A 23,128-nucleotide genomic window follows, 5' to 3' on the forward strand; every position below is an offset into this window, starting at 1 on the left:
TTGGAATGACGTGTTTCTAAATGTGTCATCCAATGAATGTAAACCATGACCCGCCTTGACCCACCGTGACCCTCCACGACCCACCTTGACCTATCATGACCCACCTTGACACGCCTGATAATGACAATGATAACTTTGGTTTTTAGGTGAATGGAGGATTTGAAGTCACTCCATTTAGGTGAATGGAGGATTTGAAGTCACTCCATTCCCCCTTCTCTCAAACACTCACTCACCTTGGAGTGTTGTAGCGGGTCTGAGCCCTCATCCAGGAGTGACGTCACCATCTTGATGTGGCCGTATCGTGCAGCTATGTGGAGGGCGGTCTCACCGTTCTGGCATTAAAGGGACAAATGTCTAGCCATATCGTCATATGTCAAGCACTGATGCTTTAGATCTCCATAATTAACTCTCCAAACGGGCATCGCCAGGTGCAAATAATACATGGTCAATTGCTATTTTTGGTCTTACTGGTGGGAATTCCATTCTGACGTAGTAAGGTTATGTGTTGCTTTTGGCCTTGTGGACTTTAGATATAGACAGATGACGCCCTGTAACAATATTTATTATTAATAGTCTTATTGTACATAACATGATAAACAAGATTTCCATCTGTATAGTACCACCTTAAGTATCCCTGTCGTTGACGTAGATGTGACGTCATTACCTCTCTTGTGGCGTTGACGTTGGCCCCCGACCTGAGCAGCATCTCGCCACACTTCTCCCCCTCCACCGTCCTGGCCGCGATGTGCAGGGGGGTCTCGAACACCTGCAGGGGTCAAGAATTAGATTGCGTTTTTAAAGGTCAACGTTTCACAAATACGGTATTACTAAACAAATTAATGAGTGAATTAAAGGCCACTTTGAACAGTATTCCACTTATATCAAGGCGTGTCAGCTTGATGTGGGAGGAAAGCCCGAAGTGATGCAGGTCTCAGACGTTTACCACTTAGGTGAAACCCCCAAGCCTGGGTTGGTGCTGACAAACCTAGAAACATAATCGGGACAAACCGGCATTACAACCCACGATAATAGATTTCTGGCAAGGGACGCCAAGGGACGCAACTCTGCACAGTGAATTGCGGTCCACAACACAATGAAGTGAAGCGAAGCGAGACGAAACAAGCCTTGAAGGTGTAACTGAACAGGCTCAGAGGCTCCTACACTCATGACGCTGTACAAATAATGTTACAAATACACATTCTCAGTGCTTTAACACTGCTTGTAAAGACAATTTTGAAACGCAACCAGCAGCGCCGTCAGTGTACGTCCACATATGTCACTGCATCCTACCTCTCCTCCCTTCAGCTCCACCTGCGCACCGTATCCTAGCAACGTCTGGACCACCTGTGGCTTGCAGTGTTCCACCGCCACGTGGAGAGCCGTGGATCCGTCCTTAAACAAACAGGGATGAGGTTAAGCTCAACCATCTTCTTGGCATTAATGCTGACAAAGACTACATATACCAGTCTTGGTCGCTGGATGACAAAGTGAAATGTTCTGTACCCAAACCTAAAACCCAGGAATCTCAGGATCTTCGAGCCTTTCGAAGGAACCTTACGAAGTCAAAGACATGGAGTACTCCCCAGATAACTTAATAGTGTGCTCACCGCGACAAAGACCTAAGTAAGTTTGTAATGGCCTGGTTTCTTGGTACACCAGAAGGCGGCCCAAGGTAAGGCGTAGTGTTGGTGTTTGGTAGTCACTCTTACCTTGGTTTTGGTGTCGACCGGCGCGCCTTTCTGCAGTAAGGCCTTCACTACGGCCGTGTGTCCCTTCATGGCCGCCGCGTGGAGGCAGATGGCGCCCGACTGAAACACACGGGGTAATGTTGTTTGAGAGTAGATACTGTGGAGACACACGTGAACACTGTTGTCTGGATATACTACTGTAGAAACACACAATTAGTATTATTAGAGAGGTGCTCTCACCCAGTATTGAATAAACGCCCTGGTTTGAGGAACATCTGTCTATGCCCTTTGAGAGAAACACCCGCACAATTCAATTCAATTCTTTATTGAATGAAAGGCCACAGGCCCATATACAACGGAGTTACATAACATATTTTATAAAATACAAAGTCAAGGTAACAATTCACTTCGTAACAAAAACGCATGATGTATGTACAAAGCCAGTTGATGTTGTGTTATAAGATCCTTGCAAGACAGTAATGAAGACAATGTTACAGCATTAAAATGTGCCAAAGACCACTGCGGTTAGTACTTGTTTCTCAGATGTTCGTATATAGGACAAATAAACATAAAATGGTATTCATCTTCGACAACAATGTCACAGAATGGGCATAACCTGAGGGGTTTCTCAACAGATGAAAATCTTCCTGTGTTAACTTTTAGATCATTCAGGCCAAGTCTAAAACGAATAATGTTACGATAATCCCTGTTCCAAACTGTGCAAACAAGGACAATGGATGCATCAACTAGTTCCACATTCTTAGCTCTAAATATTTTGTTGTTATAACTACTACGAAATCGTTTGAGACAAACAATGATAATGCTTAAAGATTATTTCATTGTCCTGTTCGGCAACCTGCTTCACAACTACACAGCGGATTATCAATGTCAATTGTACTTTGATGTTGATGTTGATGATGTTGATTGATGTTCTTGTTGATGATATGAATACTTCTCTTCAATGCATACCTTATTTGGCATCTGTAGAGGCACGCCCTTCTTGAGGAAGGCAAGGGCTGTGTCTGGGTGTCCGAACTGAGAGGCTATGTGCATCAGAGTACTGCCGTCCTTTGTCCTCGCGGACACAGAGGACTTGAACTTGTCCACCAGGAGCTCCACGATGTGCGAGTTGCCCCTCTCAGCCGCGATGTGAAGCGGGGTCCTGTCGAACTGCAAATACAATGCCAAATATACAGCGAAGCCTCCCTGTATAGTTTAAGGCGATTTCACTTCGTGGTCCTGCAGGACTCAGCTAATACAGACCTCCGTTTCTCTTGACAAAATGCCAATTCTACGGTCCCAATGACTTTGAGGTAACGACCTAACACTATATATACCTCGACTATCAAGTATATCATATCTCCATTCTATTGTGATATACAACCTGGAATCACCACCATAGCTTCGGGTGTGATGTTCCAACTTCATTATCACCAACTAAAGAATTGTCTCCCTTTCATGAGCAGGACTATGGGTTAATGTTTGTTGCTTGTTTGTTGTTTAACGTCGCATTCAGCAATATTCTAGCTATATGACGGCGGTCTGTAAATAATCGAGTGTGGATCAGACAATCCAGTGATTGATGTCACGAGCAACGATCTACGCAATTTGAATTCTATGACATGCATCTACCAAGTCAGCCAGCCTGACCACCCGATCCCGTTAGTCGCCTTTTACGACAAGCATGGGTTGCTGAAGACCTAATATACCCCGAATCTTCATGGGTCCTTTGGGGTAACGAGTCTGGGTTCACACCGTTTATGCATCCTCGGCTATCTCGAGTCTGTATCATATAATAGGGTTTAACGTCGCGTTCAAGATTCTTACACTTATATAGTGACGTAATGCACGTGTGCGTGCTTCTACTGGTCCGGACTTATGCCTGTGTTATAGTGCTGAGATAGCAAGCTGCAGAGTAACATGGATATCCCGCTCAGACACACTATACCAACTCCGAGCCTACCAGTCCTTGTTTTAGCCCTTTGATGCCGAATGTAAGGCAGGGTAACATCAAGTACCATTTTTAACGTCTTTTGGTATGACGCGTCCAGGGTCGAACCACAGACGTACCACTCTCCGGGCACACGCTCCATCCACAGAGGCAGTCTTGGTAGAGTTAACAATGTGTTTTATGTGATGATATCACTAGACTAGCAACAATGGCTGTCCAGTTCGAGGGGTTACAAATATGCTATGTGATGAATACATGTCTGCACCAAGCGACTTTTAAATACTCTCGACTTTGATTTCGAATAGGACATTCATGGAAATATATTCGTGTGAGTATTTTCGTATAAAAAAAATCCAATTCTTATTGCGCTATTTACGTTGTCGGGCGTGTTTGGGTTGGCCTTCATGTTGTAGAGGAACTTCACCAATGGCTCGTCTCCTTCCCAGGCCGCTAGGTGGAGCGCCGTGTGACCTTCAGTCTGGAAACCACGTGACACATGTTATATAGGTATCCAATGTTGAGACCAAGAACGTTACATATACAGTACACTACGTTTATAACGAACACGCATATGTTGTTTGGTCCCGGTCATTTGCTGAAAATATGTTGTATACATGCTTATAATGAACTACGGTTGTAACGAACTAAAATTTGTGGTGCCTTTGAGTTCGGTATAACCGTAGTTAACTGCATTTGCAATTTTTAGTGGCGGGCTAGTTTTGATTTAGTGTTCACTATACAAACATTACACTATAATAGCCTAAAACAGTCGTGTGGGAGAATCAAGGTACTACGGTTCTGCTGGATCACTAAACACATATATAAATTGGTGACTGCACATAAGCCTTACTTATTACAAAAATATAATTAAGCTTGTAAAGAGATACCAGAAAGATGAGGAAGCGATGTTTCGTTTTCTATTTAAACTTGAAATAGGGGTATTATAGCAAAGAAGCTATACATATCTTTTTTAGCATTTAGCATATCTTTTTATGGGTTATTTGTTACTTACATAATCATCGTATATCGCAAATACTACGAAACCACTTAATTATATGGTGTGAGAGTTCCCAGTAGTACACCACGAAGGAAGATAGTACATAGCTGTATATTTACAGTTAAATACAAATAACGAATGTAACACGGACACAATTTAAGGCACCACTGGAGAACTGGTTATATTCGGATATTTGGAGAAGAATATAATTTATTTATCTGAAAATATAGTATCGACAGTTCAGTGCGTTGAAATAACACATTGTGCCGGAACTACGTTCAGTCTGCCTGATTAACACAAGGACGTTCAGACTGAGACATGTCGGACCAGTGAGAAAATACATAATACACAGAACATTTGGCATTCTTGTCAAATATCATGTTGATCTCATCTCGTGAACTGAAAAAGCTGACATTTTCACTAACGATGGGCAATTAGAACATTAAAAATAATTGTCAGGCCAACCGATAAGATGAAACGTTATTTGACAAGAAAAAACAAATATTCTCTGTACTGTTTCAAAATATGACATTCAACAACGTAGGCCTGGCTCGATTTTAAAGTGGACAAGTGTAAACACGGTGCGGTTGGGGGTGGGGTGGTTGTTTTACGTTTTGATATTCGACGGGAGTTTTGCTGTCCAGGAGGAGTTTGACCAGGTCAATGTCCCGGCGTCGTGCTGCGATGTGGATGGCCGCATCTCCACTGTCCTGTAAACAACAAACGTGCAGCAACATTGACGGCCACTTCAGAGGGTTTATTAATCTTTCAACAGATAATATTAAGAATCTGAAACGCCTATCACGATTTATTGTACATGTGTCTGACTTAACGCGTTCATCAAAACAGTAACGTACATATCTAAAATTTTGATGTATATACTTTCAATGTATAAGGTCTTTGAAAGGCATTTAGAAGTATAAACATAAGAAAGAGAATATAAGGATGTCAACTTCTTCAACCTGATGAAGGAGTAAGCATATACTCTGAAACGTTGTGTTCCTCATAATAAAGAAGTTGACGTCCATATATTCTCTTCCTTTCAATGTATAGTTTGTACTATGGTGCTCTTGTACCACCTTTGGTGTGTTGAGAAATAGATAAATGAGAATCTGACAGAAAGGCTAAAAGATGCCTTGGAATTCCGGTCTTGAAAATGCCTTAAACTGAGAGAAAAAAAGCAACCATTGTGAACTTTGCTGTTTGAAAAAAATATTCACAGAGGTTTCTTTCTCAAATAATACGTGAAGGTATCACGTAGCAATTGATTAGTCCGTGCCACGATCGTTAAATTATATCGAAACAGTTGGTGGCTTGGGTGTATATAGACGTACAAATAGAACAATGCTGACATTGACGTAAGAATGTCCTACTTCAGCAAGCACGTCAACGTCCGACCTTTAGCCCTGACAAGAAGGTTCAATGCACTGAGAATGAAACTAATATTTGTAATAAAGGTCTTGAAATGGCCTTAAATTTGGTATCTTAAGTTTGTTTGATGTATGGCCCCTACATCACATAAATGGCTCATGCATGTTCGTAATCACATATGCGCCTGGCCATCTGTTTTCAAAGGGTATCAACTGATTTTGAAATACGTGAGCGCATGCTTATGGCTTAGTTACACCGCATGAGAAGTCAGAGTGATTCCATCCTCCACGTTAAAAACATGAGAAAATGGACATCTTCTGTCCAAACACAAACATATTACATTTTTATTATGTGTGTTTGTTTTGTTTGTTGTTTAATACCGCACTCAACAATATTCTAGCTATATGACGGCAGTCTGTAAATTACGAGTCTGGACAAGACAACACAGTGATTGACATCATGAGCATCAATCTACGCAATTAGGATGCGATGACATGCATCAACCAAGTCAGCGAGCCTGACCACTCGATCCCGTTGGTCGCTTTTTACGACAAGTATAGTCGACTTTTATGGAAAGCATGGGTCGCTGAAGACCTATTGTACCCTGGCGCTTCACGGGACCTGTTATTATGTACACATGTAAACCTATATACAGCATGGCACCCGTTTTTACCAGTATCCCAGCTATATCACGGTGGAGGACACCAGAAATGGGCTTCACACATTATATGTATGAAGAGATTCGAACTCGGGACTTCGGCGTGATGAGCGACCGCTTTAACCACTGAGCTACCCTACCTCCCCTCTGAAAACCCGCAATGTTCTTCTGCTTACCTTTCTTTTGTGAAGAACCTGTTGTTCCGTGGACAGTAACAGCAACTCCCGACACACTGCAACGTTCCCCACCTCGGCCGCCAGAAACAAGGGGATGGACCCATCCTGTCAGAGAGAAACATGGGAGTCTCTGACATACTCAATCATCCAGTGCAAAATGATAATAAAAGCGACAAATCCCTTTCGAGAACCATTAGCAATTTCTGCTAAAAGCATTGCCCATTGACCATATCAGGGGAGTTTATGAATCACTATCAAAAAGTGATGATACCAGGTGTCCGCGAAAAGGTGAGCGTATCTTGCCCACCCGGTGGTACCCGTGACAAACACATGCATAATCTGACCCCTTTCACACTATAGCCTCGATTTGGAACTGACGGTTCACATCGCCATCTATCTTTCCATTAATTTCGAAAAAAACTGTTTGTTTGTTGTTTAACGCCGCACTCAGCAATATTCCACCTGTATGACGGCGGTCTGTAAATAATCGAATCTGGAACAGACAGTCCAGTGAGTGTAGTCATGAGCATCGATCACGCAATTTGGATACGATGACATGCATAAAGCAAGTCAGCGGGCCTGACCACCCGATCCCGTTAGTCGCCTCTTACGACAAGCATGGTTTGCTGAGGACTCGAAAAGACTGTCTCTCACTCATCTGAGTGGACGTGTATTGTCAGCGGCATGACAATCAGGTTCAAAACTGCTTCGAATGAATCTAGGATATATGACATAATATAATATAGATTTAATCCCCAGGAGTATGGAAGGTCTCCATCAACTGACGAGGCGCCGCTTTTACAACATCTAATTCTTCTTCCTTCGGGGATTGTTGAATAGTATTGTACAGTCGGATCGTACAATGAACTCTGCTTTTAGATGATTATGAATTTTTTTTTTCAGCTTTTATTTTTCATTTTTGACGGGTAGGTCGAACAAAATCCGTATAATGCTGCCATCTTTATAAAGAGCTGTATCTTCATAGTTGATCGTAAAATGGAATTATATGATAAACTGTTCAAATGTTTATAGAAGCTTTTCTTATTTTTTCTAATTGAAACAATTTGTGCTGAAGGTGGACACTTAAGCTACCAATGCTCTTACTTTACACGTATCGTTTAAAAAGCTTTCTTCAGTCTATTTGGTCTTTGAAAGATTCCAAGTCTGGCCGGGACCTCGTCATTGTACCGTCATTGTACTGTCATTGTACTGTCATTGTACCGTCATTGTACTGTCATTGTACTGTCATTGTACTGTCATTGTACCGTCATTGTACCGTCATTGTACTGTCATTGTACCGTCATTGTACTGTCATTGTACTGTCATTGTACTGTCATTGTACCGTCATTGTACTGTCATTGTACTGTCATTGTACTGTCATTGTACCGTCATTGTACTGTCATTGTACTGTCATTGTACTGTCATTGTACTGTCATTGTACCGTCATTGTACTGTCATTGTACTGTCATTGTACTGTCATTGTACTGTCATTGTACCGTCATTGTACCGTCATTGTACTGTCATTGTACCGTCATTGTACCGTCATTGTACCGTCATTGTACCGTCATTGTACTGTCATTGTACTGTCATTGTAATTGTACTGTCATTGTACTGTCATTGTACCGTCATTGTACTGTCATTGTACCGTCATTGTACCGTCATTGTACTGTCATTGTACTGTCATTGTACCGTCATTGTACCGTCATTGTACCGTCATTGTACTGTCATTGTACTGTCATTGTACTGTCATTGTACCGTCATTGTACCGTCATTGTACCGTCATTGTACTGTCATTGTACTGTCATTGTACTGTCTAATGAGAATATCGATAAGCATGAAGTGCCTCTCTGTGTCCAGGCATTGAACGTGTCATGCTTCGAGAAACTTCTTTCAGTGATAGAAAATAAGTTGTCAAACTCTGTCATGTTCAAAATACCAATATCATGAAGACAGAGACAATCAATGAATTGTATTTTCGAACATGACTTACAAACTTTAAAAGACTCAGCTAATCAATGAAGTGTTTTGTTAGAACATCACATAACTGTAGCAGAGCACCTCACATCACCATTGATCGCTATGGTTGTCGGGGTAACAGGAACTTACTTTGGAGATAACACACATACCATCAATATACCACTGTCTACCGTTATGCTAGGGACTCACAGAACCAAATGTATAATCAATTTAAAGGACTTTCACATCATTTCCTTTCGATTGCTTTGTGTCATAGACATCATTGTGCAATATCGAAAATATCCGAACAAAGGACCTCTTGAAGGTATTTTAACATTGGACTGTGCGTTCGTATTCCTTTACACTGTTTATTACATATGAAGATATTAACGTCACTCAGGTATGGGAGTTTGTTCAAAAGATGGATAAGTTGAACTTCCGTGCATGTTGCTTTCTTGAATTTAAGATGCATTCACGTTTGGTGTCTACATTTCGCCACTTTTGAGGTACAATCGAGCATGTCTCCTACTCTTTGCTCAAAAGTTATTTGATCAGGGTAACTGCATTCAAGGTCTTAGGAAAGCTTTGAAACAAAATTTGAAGTACCAAAATATTCCCGTGTTTGTTCAGGTGAAAACCTGTCATGCCTTTGCATGTGTTTGTGACGGGCGCCACCCATGGGACGGGATACGCGAAGACCTGGAATCATCACTATTTGACAGTGATTGAAAAGCACATCCTCGTGATTTAGTCTGAATCGTACAATCTTACAACTTTAAGAAGAGGTCTCTTATGATTATTATGACACTGATTATGTTTGTGACGGGTGCCGCTGGTGGGGCAGGATACGCTCACATTTTCTCAAACATTGGTATTATCACTATTTGATAGTGGTTCATATGTTTATGAAAGTTGGAATCGTAGAATGGACAATGCTGTTAGTAGAGTTTTGTCGCTTGTATTTATATACACAAAGGCACAAGTTCTTGTGACATACAAAACTCAAAGAAGACCGGTCAAACAATTAAGCTGCTGTGTATGGCATTATATAACATAGAAAGAACAATGAGGGTATGGTAACGAACACCAGTCCATATAAGGAGCGTTTGTACCATATGCAAATGCGCCATGTCACTAGAGAGGGTTCACAGGCATGTTCACCCAGCCAGTAGGCAGTGCTTCCACCTTGTGCATTAAGCAGGCTTGACATGTTCACCTCATTGAGACCATTAGACGAAGAAAAGTCTGGGCAATGACATTCCATATCGGATGAAAGATAATCCGGAGTTCCTGCAACGTTGTTGTTAGATTTGGAACACGTCTCAAAGATCGTTTCATGTCATTCTTGACGGGCTCGATTGGTGGCAAATCAGGGGTTCTTACAGATCAGGTCGACACATGAACAGAAGTGACCGTGACTTGTCGGTGAAGATGGCTCTTCTCCATCGACGTGCTGCCGACCACCAGTGTTGTCTGCACCACTAGAGACGTCGATGTTGGTGTTCTGCCGCCAGGATCAACCGTCGTTGGGCGCCTCACTCGTATGCCATACCTGCGTAGACGTCATCGGAACGTCTTTGCAGATACGCCTCTGTCTCCAAGCAGGTTACGGGCTGTAGAAATTGCTGTGAGGCACCTGTGTCGAGGTGCGTGGTTCGAATCCAGATGTCCTGGTGGGAGCCACTACGGGGATGATCTCTCACGTGGTGGTTGGTTGCGTTTCTTCGAGCTTTTTCAAAAACATTTTCCCCGGTTCAAATCCAAAACTTCATATAACAATTCATGTCACAATAACTTTTGCCCTTGAGTACTATTATGTTTATGAAAGGGTTTTGTCGCGTTTGTTTAAGATACTCTATTCGTTTAATCGATACACGCTAAAGTTCAATCCGTCATCGTTGTATACTTTGGACACAGATGTCCACATTGCACTGGTTATGTCTACAGAGGCGCTGTTTAAATTCTCGAAGCTGTCGTGACAACCAGACACAAATCTCTCTCCAATCTCAAGATATATTCTCTACTTCTATCAGTTGGCTTGTATACCACTCATGATATATATGGGTAAACATTTAATTACAAATATTCAAATTTATCTTTTAGATTCTCCATTTTATTTCATTAAAACTTTCGCAAAATATCCATACCCGATTTACATAAAGAAGTTCAGAAAATAAAATTGCTGTTGCCATGTTTTCATTGCTAACGATTCGTGGTGTCGGTTGCCTATTAACGAGGTGAAAACACTATCCTCGTTATAGCAGAAACAACAATGACGCTCGTTGATACTTAGGTACTCCAAAAACTAAAATCGAATTTAAAATTGCCTGAGGATATTATTTTTGAAAATGAGCGTGGCCAAGGTAATTGCGTTCATTCTTGATGACGTAAAGCCGAACTAACCATAAACATACATGAATAATATTTTTAAAATATGATTTCTCTCCCATGAAACATTTTGATGGCAGACAAAACAAATGCAATGGCAGTCCCGTATTTTTAAAGCAATAAGAACCACTGGTATAAACCTGCTTTCCACAGACAAATTTCTTGCATTTGAATTTAGGTTTATTTTCACATTGACTCTGTTGACAGTGCAAGGATGATCAAAGTGATGATGGTGATAATTATGCCCGTGTAAACTCTCCATGGCCAGTAATAACATTGACATATCGAATGGTATATTTTTCAACCCCATGTGTAGAGTTAGATACAGGAGCAGTTATGAAAACAGTATTGATTAAAAAATTAGGGCAGAATGACCCGTGAAAGATAAAAGATACTCCAGAAGAAATCGATCAGATACAATATTTAGTACTTGTCGGAAGTGATTAGAAAACTCTTTACAGAGCATGTTCGTTCACGAAACGAGAATAGACGAGATTAGACGAGATTACAAAACCATTGCAACTGGGCATGTTCATTGTGATGCAACACTCATCAAACGAAATTCATTTTTAGTGCAAAGCAAGAATTAATATCCCAGCATCAGAAACAGTGGAGGCAAACTGCATCCGTCATTGACAGTCATTAGTCCTCCGCACTGATGGGTTATATCACCATTTACAATACCATCACCATGCTGATTCCAAAGAGAATTACTGAATTATTGATAAAGTAAAATAAAAAAGATAGAAAAGGATTGTATCGATTTTAGGTTATTGAACTAAATTGAGATGAATATTCTAGGACGGGATCAGGTATGTATAGTTATGATCACAGCGGAATTAAAATGATTTTTTTTATGAGAAATAACTAACGCTTGGTACAAGCAACCCCTTGGTGCCATTAGCCACAACTAATGATCAATGGCCCTGATGATGTCTTTCAACATGTGCTTGCTCCGTCCCTATGTATCGGGGTGACGTGGAGATCAGAAGGTTCTCACATCAACGTTTGTTTGTTGCTTATAGTTTCTGCATCTTATTTGTATCAGCAGTCTGTTTATCATACCTATACGTATAGCTTCCTGTCGACATTGCACGTAATATTACCGTATTCGATTCATGAATGTATTTATTTCATTTCAAGTCTTTTATGATACATTCCTATCAGTGTTTAGGTATAACTTATGTCTATTGAATCCTACGAATGTTTGTGTGACGGGTGCCACCCGCGGGGCTGGATGAGCTCAGCCTTGCGCGAACACCCGGTATCATTAGTATTTGACGGTGATTCATAAACACATCTCATGATATAGTCGGAATCGTGCAATGGACTCGGTTTAAAGCAGATATTTCTTGTCGCTTTATTTGGTATTTGCATTAATGTTTTTTTCCACTCAGTGTATTTTGCCGTTTCAGGCCATTTTCAATCTGGTTCAGTCGGTGTCTTTGATATCTCAACTGTGTTTCAATCGGTTTCTGTCAAAGTCTTTGATATCTCAACTGTGTTTAAATCAGTTTCTGTCAAGGTCTTTGGTATCTCAACTGTGTTTCAATCGGTTTCTGTCAAAGTCTTTGATATCTCAACTGTGTTTCAATCGGTTTCTGTCAAAGTCTTTGGTATCTCAACTGTGTTTCAATCGTTTTCTGTCAAAGTCTTTAGTATCTCAGCTGTGTTTCAGTCGGTTTCTGTCAAAGACTTTGGTATATTAACTGTGTTTCAATCGGTTTCTGTCAAAATCTTTGATATCTCAACTGTGTTTCAATCGTTTTCTGTCAAAGTCTTTGGTATCTCAACTGTGTTTCAATCGGTTTCTGTCAAAGTCTTTGGTATCTCAACTGTGTTTCAATCGTTTTCTGTCAAAGTCTTTAGTATCTCAGCTGTGTTTCAATCGGTTTCTGTCAAAGTCTTTGGTATCTCAACTGTGTTTCAATCGGTTTCTGTCAAAGTCTTTGGTATCTCAACTGTGTTTCAATCGTTTTCTGTCAAAGTCTTTAGTATCTCAACTGTGTTTCAATCGGTTTCTGTCAAAGTCTTTGGTATCTCAACTGTGTTTCAATCGTTTTCTGTCAAAGTCTTTAGTATCTCAGCTGTGTTTCAGTCGGTTTCTGTCAAAGACTTTGGTATATTAACTGTGTTTCAATCGTTTTCTGTCAAAATCTTTGATATCTCAACTGTTTCAATCGTTTTCTGTCAAAGTCTTTGGTATCTCAACTGTGTTTCAATCGGTTTCTGTCAAAGTCTTTGGTATCTCAACTGTGTTTCAATCGTTTTCTGTCAAAGTCTTTAGTATCTCAGCTGTGTTTCAGTCGGTTTCTGTCAAAGACTTTGGTATATTAACTGTGTTTCAATCGGTTTCTGTCAAAATCTTTGATATCTCAACTGTGTTTCAATCGTTTTCTGTCAAAGTCTTTGGTATCTCAACTGTGTTTCAATCGTTTTCTGTCAAAGTCTTTGGTATCTCAACTGTGTTTCAATCGTTTTCTGTCAAAGTCTTTAGTATCTCAGCTGTGTTTCAATCGGTTTCTGTCAAAGTCTTTGGTATCTCAACTGCGTTTCAGTCGGTTTCTGTCAAAGTCTTTGGTATCTCAACTGCGTTTCAATCGGTTTCTGTCAAAGTCTTTGGTATCTCAACTGTGTTTCAATCGGTTTCTGTCAAAGTCTTTAGTATCTCAACTGTGTTTCAATCGGTTTCTGTTATTACGCGTCTCTGGTGTTTCAAGTCTATTCTGTCAGTGTCTTTGGTAGCTCACGTTCGGTTTAACCAGATTCCGTCAGAACAGGCAAACAATGCAGTGTATCAAGTCTGTTTCAGTCGGGAACAGTGGGTGTCTCTGGTTGCCTACGTCTTTTATATCCTCGGTTCTTGTCAGTGTATTTGGTATGTCCATCGGTGCCTACCAGTGTCAATACAATGTCGAACCGCCCCCGTGGTCTTTTGACAGAGCGTCTATAGATACACCCCACTGAGATACAAATGCCGCAGTTTAACATGAATACCCAACTCAGACACAGTCTACTGACTCCGAGCCGGCGGCATTGGATCTCAGTGGGGTGTATATATAGACGCTCTGCCACATGACCACGAGGGCGGTCCGACACTGTATGGATACTGGTAGGAACCGATGGAAATACCCAATACACTGACATCGTGATATGGAGGAGGTGGCGGGAAACAGCAAACAAAGGACTGGGTATGGCCTGGTTGCCTCTTGGCCTGGCATGATAGCAACATATAGCAAAACCTTTTGAAAAACGTTAGATAGTTATGCTTTGTTCGCTTAACGCTTGCGTGTTTTTGAATTGAAAAACACATATCATATAGGTAATGCTAAAATGTTTTGAAAAGGCTGATTTTGGAGGTTTTCGGGAAGCGAAATTCTGATATTTGAAGTCTTTGAGCCAAGTTGATTTTCTGGTGTAGATTTTAGAAAAATAACCCTTTTTGCTATTTTATTCTATTCTAGATCATGCAAGTTCATATCTTTCGACCGTAAGAAAGGAAAAAGGACAGTCGTGAGCCATTTGCCCTTTCTGATAATTCAAATACAAGTTTTCAACTTCATTTAAACAAACCGCTCGTGAAACACAGCAGCTGCCTATGAAAGAGGCAAACGAGGAGCAGACCGGCTAAGTGTAAAGATAATCTCTGTTGAATCGGGATCTTACCTTGTCCTGGGAAAGACGACCATCTTTACCGGACGCCCTGAGGAGTAGCTGGACCGCGTGGACCGCCCCAGATGACCGCGCACACGCCATGTGGATGGGCAGTTGGTCAGTCGGCTGAAACATACGGACACAGATACAGCAAGGTGGATACCAGGTCAACAGAACCGCTACTGTCATGAACATACACTGAGAGAGTGAGTGAGTGGGTGGGTTGCTGAGTTTGGTTTAACGCCGCTCCAGACAGTAGTTCAGTTACATGATGATGTGTCAGCTGAATAGAGGAGTGAAACTTGAACTGATGAAGGCCTCAGATGTCTACCACGTTTCGTGAAACCCACGAGGAGGGTTTGGTGCTGACAAACCTATCTGGGATTCGAACAATGATCATACTTTTCTGGCATGTCTAAGGGACGCAACTCTGCAAAGCGCCTTAGACGACAAGGATATAACTACCCGGTAGAATTACACGTATTTCCAATACAGGACACACAGCCTTGTTTATATTCATGAATATAAAGACACAAACATATCACAGCGCTCGTTTTATGTCCTCATGGACTACGTTTTTTTATGAAAACTACGTGAGTGGCGAGTGTTACCGGTAAACACCTGGTGTCATCATTGATGTAGATTATCCATTTATATAATTTGCGTCACTATTTGCCTTTTAAGCCCCTTGGAATCTGTTTCGGCAGATAACCAAGACTGAATATTCTCCGTCATTATTGAATGAGTGAGTGAGTGAGTTTGGTTTTACGCCGTTTTTAGCAATATTCCAGCAATATCACGGCGGGGGACACCAAAATTGGGCTTCTCACCTTGTATCCATGTCGGGATTCGAACCCGGGTCTTCGGCGTGACGGGCAAACGCTTTAACCACTAGGCTACCCGACCGCCCCCATCATTGAACGAGGTTACACATCGACTTAAATATATTTATGAGGATGTAATCGAAATGTTTTCAGTGAACGTGAATTCAAAGCAAAGCAATGATGACCCACCCAATGTAATTGTATCAATATCAATATTTATTCTTTAACAGCGAAGGGCACACCCACCCAGCACAAGACGCGGATTATGACGGTAACGGTGATCTTGCCTGACAACGTCAGTATTAAGGGTATTTTAACACAGCGTTCGCATGGAATAAGTATGATAAATAGTACCAATAAATGTCGAGTGTCCTCGACCCCTAACCTTCCATTTCCGTTGTGACAGTATCAAGCGTCGGCTCGTTCTGTCTGTGTGACAGTTTATGGGTATATGACCACAGTCATGAGGTTAGGGAGGGCAGTGGATGAAGACACTACGCTGGAGCGTAGCAACGGAGGACACCGTGACGTTCGCCAAAGCTGGTTAATTGGAAAAGGGTTTACTTAACAGTAAATCAACCCATTGGATGACCGCTAATAACCCATCACGGCTGTAACAGCGGCATATCACTGGCTTTTAGAATTTTATGAACACGATATAGCATTTTGTTGATGTATTAAGAGATTTTTGACGATCTCTGATAGCGATTGTCGTTAGGAAAAAAGCATTATTTACAGCGCAATGAGATTGGGACTTTTTCTCTGCGTAATTAGTCACTGCTAAATTAATAAAAATCATAAAACTTGAGGTAACGGACAAACAAAGCGATGACGGAATGGCTTAAATCACCTTAGGCCAATTGCCCGGAGTCTCCCTTCTCATTCTGCAACTGAGGACCGAACATTGCTGTTATCAATATCGACACACATGTTGGGGTGATTTTGAATGAACTAAAACTACAGAACGATTGCAAACTTATTATATAATTGATTCACAATAGAATGTGATCAAACCAGTTTCAATACCCAATGCACATCAATTTTTCACAATAACTATGGCAACGAAATGGTGAAATCAGCGAGCTAGGGTGGGTGCTGACAGTCCTAGAGACATAATCATAGGGAACCTGGAGTCGAATCTCGTAAAATAGATTCTGGCACGCAAAAGGGACGCAAATCGACACGGCGTATTGGGGAGCCAATCGTTGCACGCGCTTTTAGCATTATTCCTGTAGTGCAAAGGGAGGGTGTCACTGTTTAATCCTACGGGACGAAACTGGGTTTCCGCCTTTACAGAAACAACTGATAAGCATTGGCAGATGTCCAAGTGGGAATTGACTGATCGGAGAGTGAGCATGGTTTCACAAAGCGTTTAACCATATTCCAGCAATACTACTACGGGGGTATACCAGAAATCGGCTTCACGCATGGCCGGAATCGACCCTGGATCATCGGCGTGACGAGCAAACGCTTAACCACTGAACTATCCCACCGAAAAGATTACAATCTTATTTTAATCAAAGGCAACTGTGTTGCCATATGTTCAATATAACTGTCTCCACATTAAAAACCATTCACCACCCCACCCCCCTCCCCCATCCCCACCCTACCCTCTCCCCAACACACAAAGTTACATCCATGTAATACACATCGATATGTATGAGAAATGTAACCCGCACTATAACACAGCCATTGCTGAAACATCAAAGCTGAAAAATGATAGTATCCACTCAGTATAATATAACACTACAATAACCTCTACACGTAACGGAGCATATAAAGTAAAATCAGTATGAGACGACATACGGTGTCTGCCTTTCCAATACTATTGTTCTGTTAATGTTATAGAGATATCCTCGCTCCGTAATTGTTATGAATATTAATTCAGCTACATTGTTCCACGACTGGGGAACATATTACACAACCGATGATGAATAGCAATTTAGCAGCTATACTCTATTCAGCATATCACATAAAGAGAAAATCATCATTTAATCACAAACAGTATCTGTCGGAACAGTCAGGTACCTGGACGCCCATCTCTTGCCCATCCTCATCCGGGCACCACGAGACATCATGCCATGATTGTGATTAATGTTATGTAATTGAATAAGCACCGAATGTCAATAGACGTTGCAGCGTCTTTCACAAAGGAAAATTGAGACCCCACAAAACTGTTCAGCATATTTCCTGCCAATTTCCGTACAATTAAAGCAACATTGAAACAGCTTGTTTTGTTCAACCGCATGGAATTGTCTGGCAATGCCACATAGTTGGAGTCCTAATGTCCCACTTTCGTTTACCCTGGCTCCAGACTGAGGCTTACGTCGAGGATTGAAGAAACTAATGACATAATAAGTGCAGTTTTATTGAGTTTTTATTTACATTGATGTGGTCAGTGAAGCGAACGTGAAGTGTGAATATACATAAACGCCACCTTGCTCGCATGGGTTTGAACCACAAAGACAATTGATCTTTGAATTCATGTATGCTTCGACAACATGCTCGGTCCTTCCACATCACACCCGTGTTCACAGAGAACAATGCGTAGTATTAATCAATGTCTTAGATACCATAGAGAAGCTACCTACTCGAGTTAATGCATGTAAATCCGAACACACTCACGGTGTTAATAAACACTTCTTGGTAGGCTAAAACGCGCTCGTGAATCATAAAGCGTACTTGAAAGCTCCTTGAGGACCAGTCAGCAGTGACTATTTTTGAAAATGCTACAGGATGTTACAAATCTCAAGGAATACTTTGGTCATTAATCACGAGAGTCGGAATCCGTGCAGCTTTCACCACGTTGAAGAGGTGTAAGAATGAAGAACCGCATTTGTATTGCTAGACAGTGACACGACGTCACAACATTATGTTATTTCTAATTGTAGCAGGTTTGATTATATTTGAGTGAGTGAGTGAGTGAGTTGGGTTTAACGCCGCTTTTAACAGTATTCCAGTTATATCGCGGCGTGTCAGCTTAATGTGGGAGCAAAGCCCGAAGTGATGCAGGTCTCAGACGTTTACCACTTCGGTGAAACCTAATAGCACGGGTATGGTGCTGACAAACCTAGAAACATAATCGGGGCGAACCGGGATTCGAACCCACAATCATAGGTTTCTGGCGTGTCCTAGGGACGCAACTCTGCACAGCGAATCGCGGCGCCATAGACGACTTGGCCACCCGTGCCCCCGATTATATTTGAGACATAAATGGTATCATAAAACATATATGTGTTATATAAACTCCATACTAGATTTTTAGGTTATCTATTGTAATAAATACCCTGAAATCATTCGTCACGGCAGCTTCGTTTCGGAAGCTACGTCACAATTTCCATCTATACTAGCGGGCAAAAGAAAGTATACACCCATGTTTGATGATCGTTAAGAATGAAACAAACAAAAAATGGTCATTCGATGGTGGTGTATTTGATGTGGGAATCACACTTATGCTTTGGACCACTAGGTTGACATGTTTCGGCAACTGTTTTCAGTCTAGTAACGTTTCGATAACATTTGTAAATGTTTAGTGTAAAGTGTATATTTTCCCCCCGGTAGTTTGTCTCACTACTAAATAAGGACGACATGGCCCTGAATGGGTCCAGGGCATTTTATATAATAGAAGCAACATGAAGTATCTACAATGAAACCCCGTTAATCAGGACAGTTCCAACGGGATTCACAAATGTCCCCAATGAGTATCCGAACAGGGAGATAACTCCCATCTTCACTTTTCAAACAAAAGTTGCAGTTACCGTCCGGAGAAAAAGACAGATGTCGATCATGTGCCACATTACGGCTAAGAACGGGGGCTGGGGTCGGGTTCTGAGAAACTAGTACTCCAGTCCATATTGTTCTTCCCGTCAAAGCCCGAGACTGTCAAGGGGGCACGGGTTGCCAAATAGTCCAAGTCGCCACAATTCGCTGTGCAGAGTTGCGTCCCTTGGGAACGCCAGAAATCTGTGATTATGGGTTCGAATCCCAGTTCACCCCGATTATGTTTCTAGGAATGACAGCACCATACCCGTGCTCGTGGGTTTCCCACAGTTGTATATGTCTAAGACATCTTGACAGACCGTGATATTACATGAATACTGTTCAAAGCGGCGTCAAACCCAACACATTCACTCACTTACTCAAGTACTGTCTATGTGAACATTGCAAAGAGCCATTGTTCGTCATTAGGGTAGTGATTATCCTATTCGTTAATCCAGCACAAGGTTCGATTCTTTTCTAACATTAGTGGCATAGGAAGGACAACTCCGTTACTGCTGACATAGTGAAATGAATAGAGGATTTTGAATCCGCTGCTTGGTGTTAGTGAACTTGTTCGGAATAACAAATGTCCTGATTAACGAATCATGGCTTAAAAAATGATGTTCCTTTATAAAAATCAATATAATATATAAAGGCACACTAACAGGGTCCAGATTAACAGGGACCAGAGTCCCCCTAAAAATTGAGAAACACTGAATGGCCATAGTAGAACCTGTCTAAATTTGACTCTGACTAATCCGCATTTCTGTCAAAACCGAGCCAAATTTACGGTCCCGAAACCCAGGTTCATTGATCGTAAAGTAAAATCGGTTTGATCCGGACCTCCTTCTCTCACAAGTAATCAACCTACACCTATCAATATACACCTGCACACACCCGTGCCAGCAATAGCGCATATGGCCTAGCGCACACCACCAAATCAACCAGTTAACCCTTCGCTCAATTATCTGACCTTGAATGGTTCGTCATCAGCTTCCGGTTTTCTAGAATATCCCCAGAATGAGAAGGGATCGTCTTTGTTAACCCGGAGCCCGTGCACAATAACAAAAACTAATGCGATTAGGATTTACATATATTATGAAGCCAGGGTTTGATTAAGTCCTAGGTGTTCTAGTGTTAGTACTGGCCAGCTTTGTCATTTGTTGTGTTCAAGGAACTTATGTCTAAATGTCTCCATGTCAACACCGCTATCCAATCTTGGTATCAATACTGAGGGACAAAATCAGCTGAACAAATAGCCTTCATGTTGTCTCCCATACATGTACATACATGTTGCCCTTAACTATTCACATTGAAAGGATATCATGGATATTATTATTTTTGATTGAAGTGCTTGATTCCGGTTCTATTTAGTTTCGACTGACATCAAAGAATGACTATTTTATCTTTCTTAATTACCCATGATCAAGGCATATCTGTCGAGGGGCGGTAGACCGGGCAGTGCCACTTTGTAGTGTAATACACTGCCGGACAAAATAAAGTATTCACTTGAAAAATTAATTTTGACGTAATCATTACAAAAGTTATCTAAACGTTACCAGGTTGAAAATATTGTTTGGTCAAGACTCGATTATTTATAGACCATCGCCATATAGCTGCAATATTGTTGAGTGCGGCATTAACCAACAAACAAGCAAAACATCAAACTAGGCTGAAAACAGTCGCCGAAACACAGCACACTTGAGGTTCAAAACACAACAATAATACCCGTATCAAATACATCAGCATCGAATAACCAATGTTTGTTTGTTTGTTTGAATTTCAGCTACCCTCAAACACAGATGTATACTTTCTTTGGCCTGGCAGTTATATTTTTATCAATACATACATACATATTTCAAATTGACATATTCCTTAAATAAATCGTGCGAACATAATCCAACACAACCTCTCAATAAAATATGATGACATATTTCTCAGCCCCTCGCTGAAATGATCTTATTTTAAAATAAGATAACTAGGTATCATTTACATTAAGTGTGCATGCATTTCCTTGATGCGAACATCAAGGCACTTTTTTGCAGCCTCAATCACGATTAAAGATACGGCAATAGTGTGGTAATGTGTTATAAACACACCAACATAGAACTTTAAAACTTGATAACGTCTTCTCTTCTAACTGACATTCTACCATGACTTGGAAAATACTCGATTCTAATTGGTCAAATCGCAAAAACAAAATCTGAAAAAGTTGATATGACGGCCGCATCTCCGCAGATTATAATATTTATTCTGAAATGCGTTTTCCTCAATAGGGGTCAGTAGTCACTTTGAACTAAAGATAATGGAGTTGCGGTTCCTTAAATATTCAATATTCTTTCAAATAGATGTTTGCTGGCGTAAGCCTGGTTCAACGCACTTTCAATGGTTCTCATACACGCAACGGAAATGTGTTGAAGTAAATAAATTGCGAATGATCCCGTGTCATTTGATTGGCTAATCAATCAACTTTTCTTGTGTCATGTTTCCATAAAACAACTAGGCCACGCCCAATAAGGGAACCTGATTTCTAATAGGCTGATAAAATAATGGGTGGGGCGTGTGTTGCATTATTGCACAGAATGATGTCGCTGATTTCGTATTGTTGTCTTGAGTGCTTTTGATGTCAATGACTAAATCAGCAGTATGTGAAGTTGTTATTGTTGACGTATTATTAATAAGAATTACACTTTGGGTAAATCCACTACAAAGTGTGCACACCGTTTATTCACGTTTATAACTCCTAAAGACTGTTGAAGTCAATTCTTGGGTCAATAACCATTTCAGAATATATGTCGACTGTCTGTGTTTCATCAGTGGATTCGGGAACCTTCTCAAAGCCTTTGACTCAACCCATACCATCGCCATCATTATCGTCGTAAGCATAAAATTTGGTGTTATCACTAATTTTGTCTCTTCGGTTTCGTTTCAATCTTCAACTTAACAGTGCCATTTCTATACCTTTACATTCAAAACAAAGAGTGTTTATCTCCCAATAATCTATCCTTAATGTCCTTCTCTTTTTAAATGTAAGGTTGCAAGTGCCTAGTCACATTCTGGCAAACTGGCAACCCCTGATCGTATACAATACATGATATATATGTAAAGGTATCGGCCTTTGTCATAGTTGGCGCCAGATGTATTGTGAGACGTCGAGACAACATTAACGGAAGCTTAAAATGGTTTGGAATAACTGTATCTACACAAACCACATGTGACGTCCACGGTACCTATCTGCTCTACAGCCACCAGTATGGAAGACACACTTACCCCACCCGGCATGCTTGGATCGGACTTCCGGCTGAGCAGCAGTTTGATGATGTCGTCCTTGGCGTAAGAAGCAGCGTAGTGAAGCGCCGTGCGCCCATCCTGCAGGGACACAAACAGACAACATGTAGTTGGATACAACATCTGATTAATAAACGTCACCATTCGTTTTTCTGCCGAAACACATTCCATAGGGAGTTAAACTTTATTTGTTTTTTTATTTAACGCCGCTCTCATGATTATTACAGTATGACGGCGGCCTGCAAATAGTCTGGACCAGACAATCCAGTGATTGATAACGTGAGCAATGATCCACGCCGTCGGGGTACGGTGACACGTAAATCAACCAAGTCACCGAGCTTTACCCCCTAATTCCATCAACTCACCTCTTACAACCAGCCAATTCTAACCTAGAATCCCCGCGGACTAACACGAATAT

General features: G+C 41.2%; 1 protein-coding gene across 1 annotated transcript in view; it reads right to left on the reverse strand.

Moving 5' to 3' along the window:
- LOC139478530 (serine/threonine-protein phosphatase 6 regulatory ankyrin repeat subunit B-like) overlaps positions 1–23,128 on the reverse strand; it is an 82,348-nt gene that overhangs the window by 25,832 nt on the left and 33,388 nt on the right. The window contains exons 3-12 of the mRNA XM_071261026.1: positions 22,693–22,791; positions 14,852–14,965; positions 6,842–6,946; positions 5,248–5,346; positions 4,016–4,117; positions 2,658–2,858; positions 1,710–1,808; positions 1,291–1,392; positions 665–766; positions 234–332 (exon numbers count right to left, since the gene is read on the reverse strand). Of these exons, the coding sequence (XP_071117127.1) occupies positions 234–332; positions 665–766; positions 1,291–1,392; positions 1,710–1,808; positions 2,658–2,858; positions 4,016–4,117; positions 5,248–5,346; positions 6,842–6,946; positions 14,852–14,965; positions 22,693–22,791 (1,122 nt within the window). The remainder of the gene's footprint in view (positions 1–233; positions 333–664; positions 767–1,290; positions 1,393–1,709; positions 1,809–2,657; positions 2,859–4,015; positions 4,118–5,247; positions 5,347–6,841; positions 6,947–14,851; positions 14,966–22,692; positions 22,792–23,128) is intronic.

Source organism: Haliotis cracherodii, unplaced genomic scaffold (genome assembly GCF_022045235.1).
Source record: "Haliotis cracherodii isolate W230 unplaced genomic scaffold, xgHalCrac1.p SCAF_4, whole genome shotgun sequence".
NCBI classification, from domain to species: Eukaryota; Metazoa; Mollusca; class Gastropoda; order Lepetellida; family Haliotidae; genus Haliotis; species Haliotis cracherodii.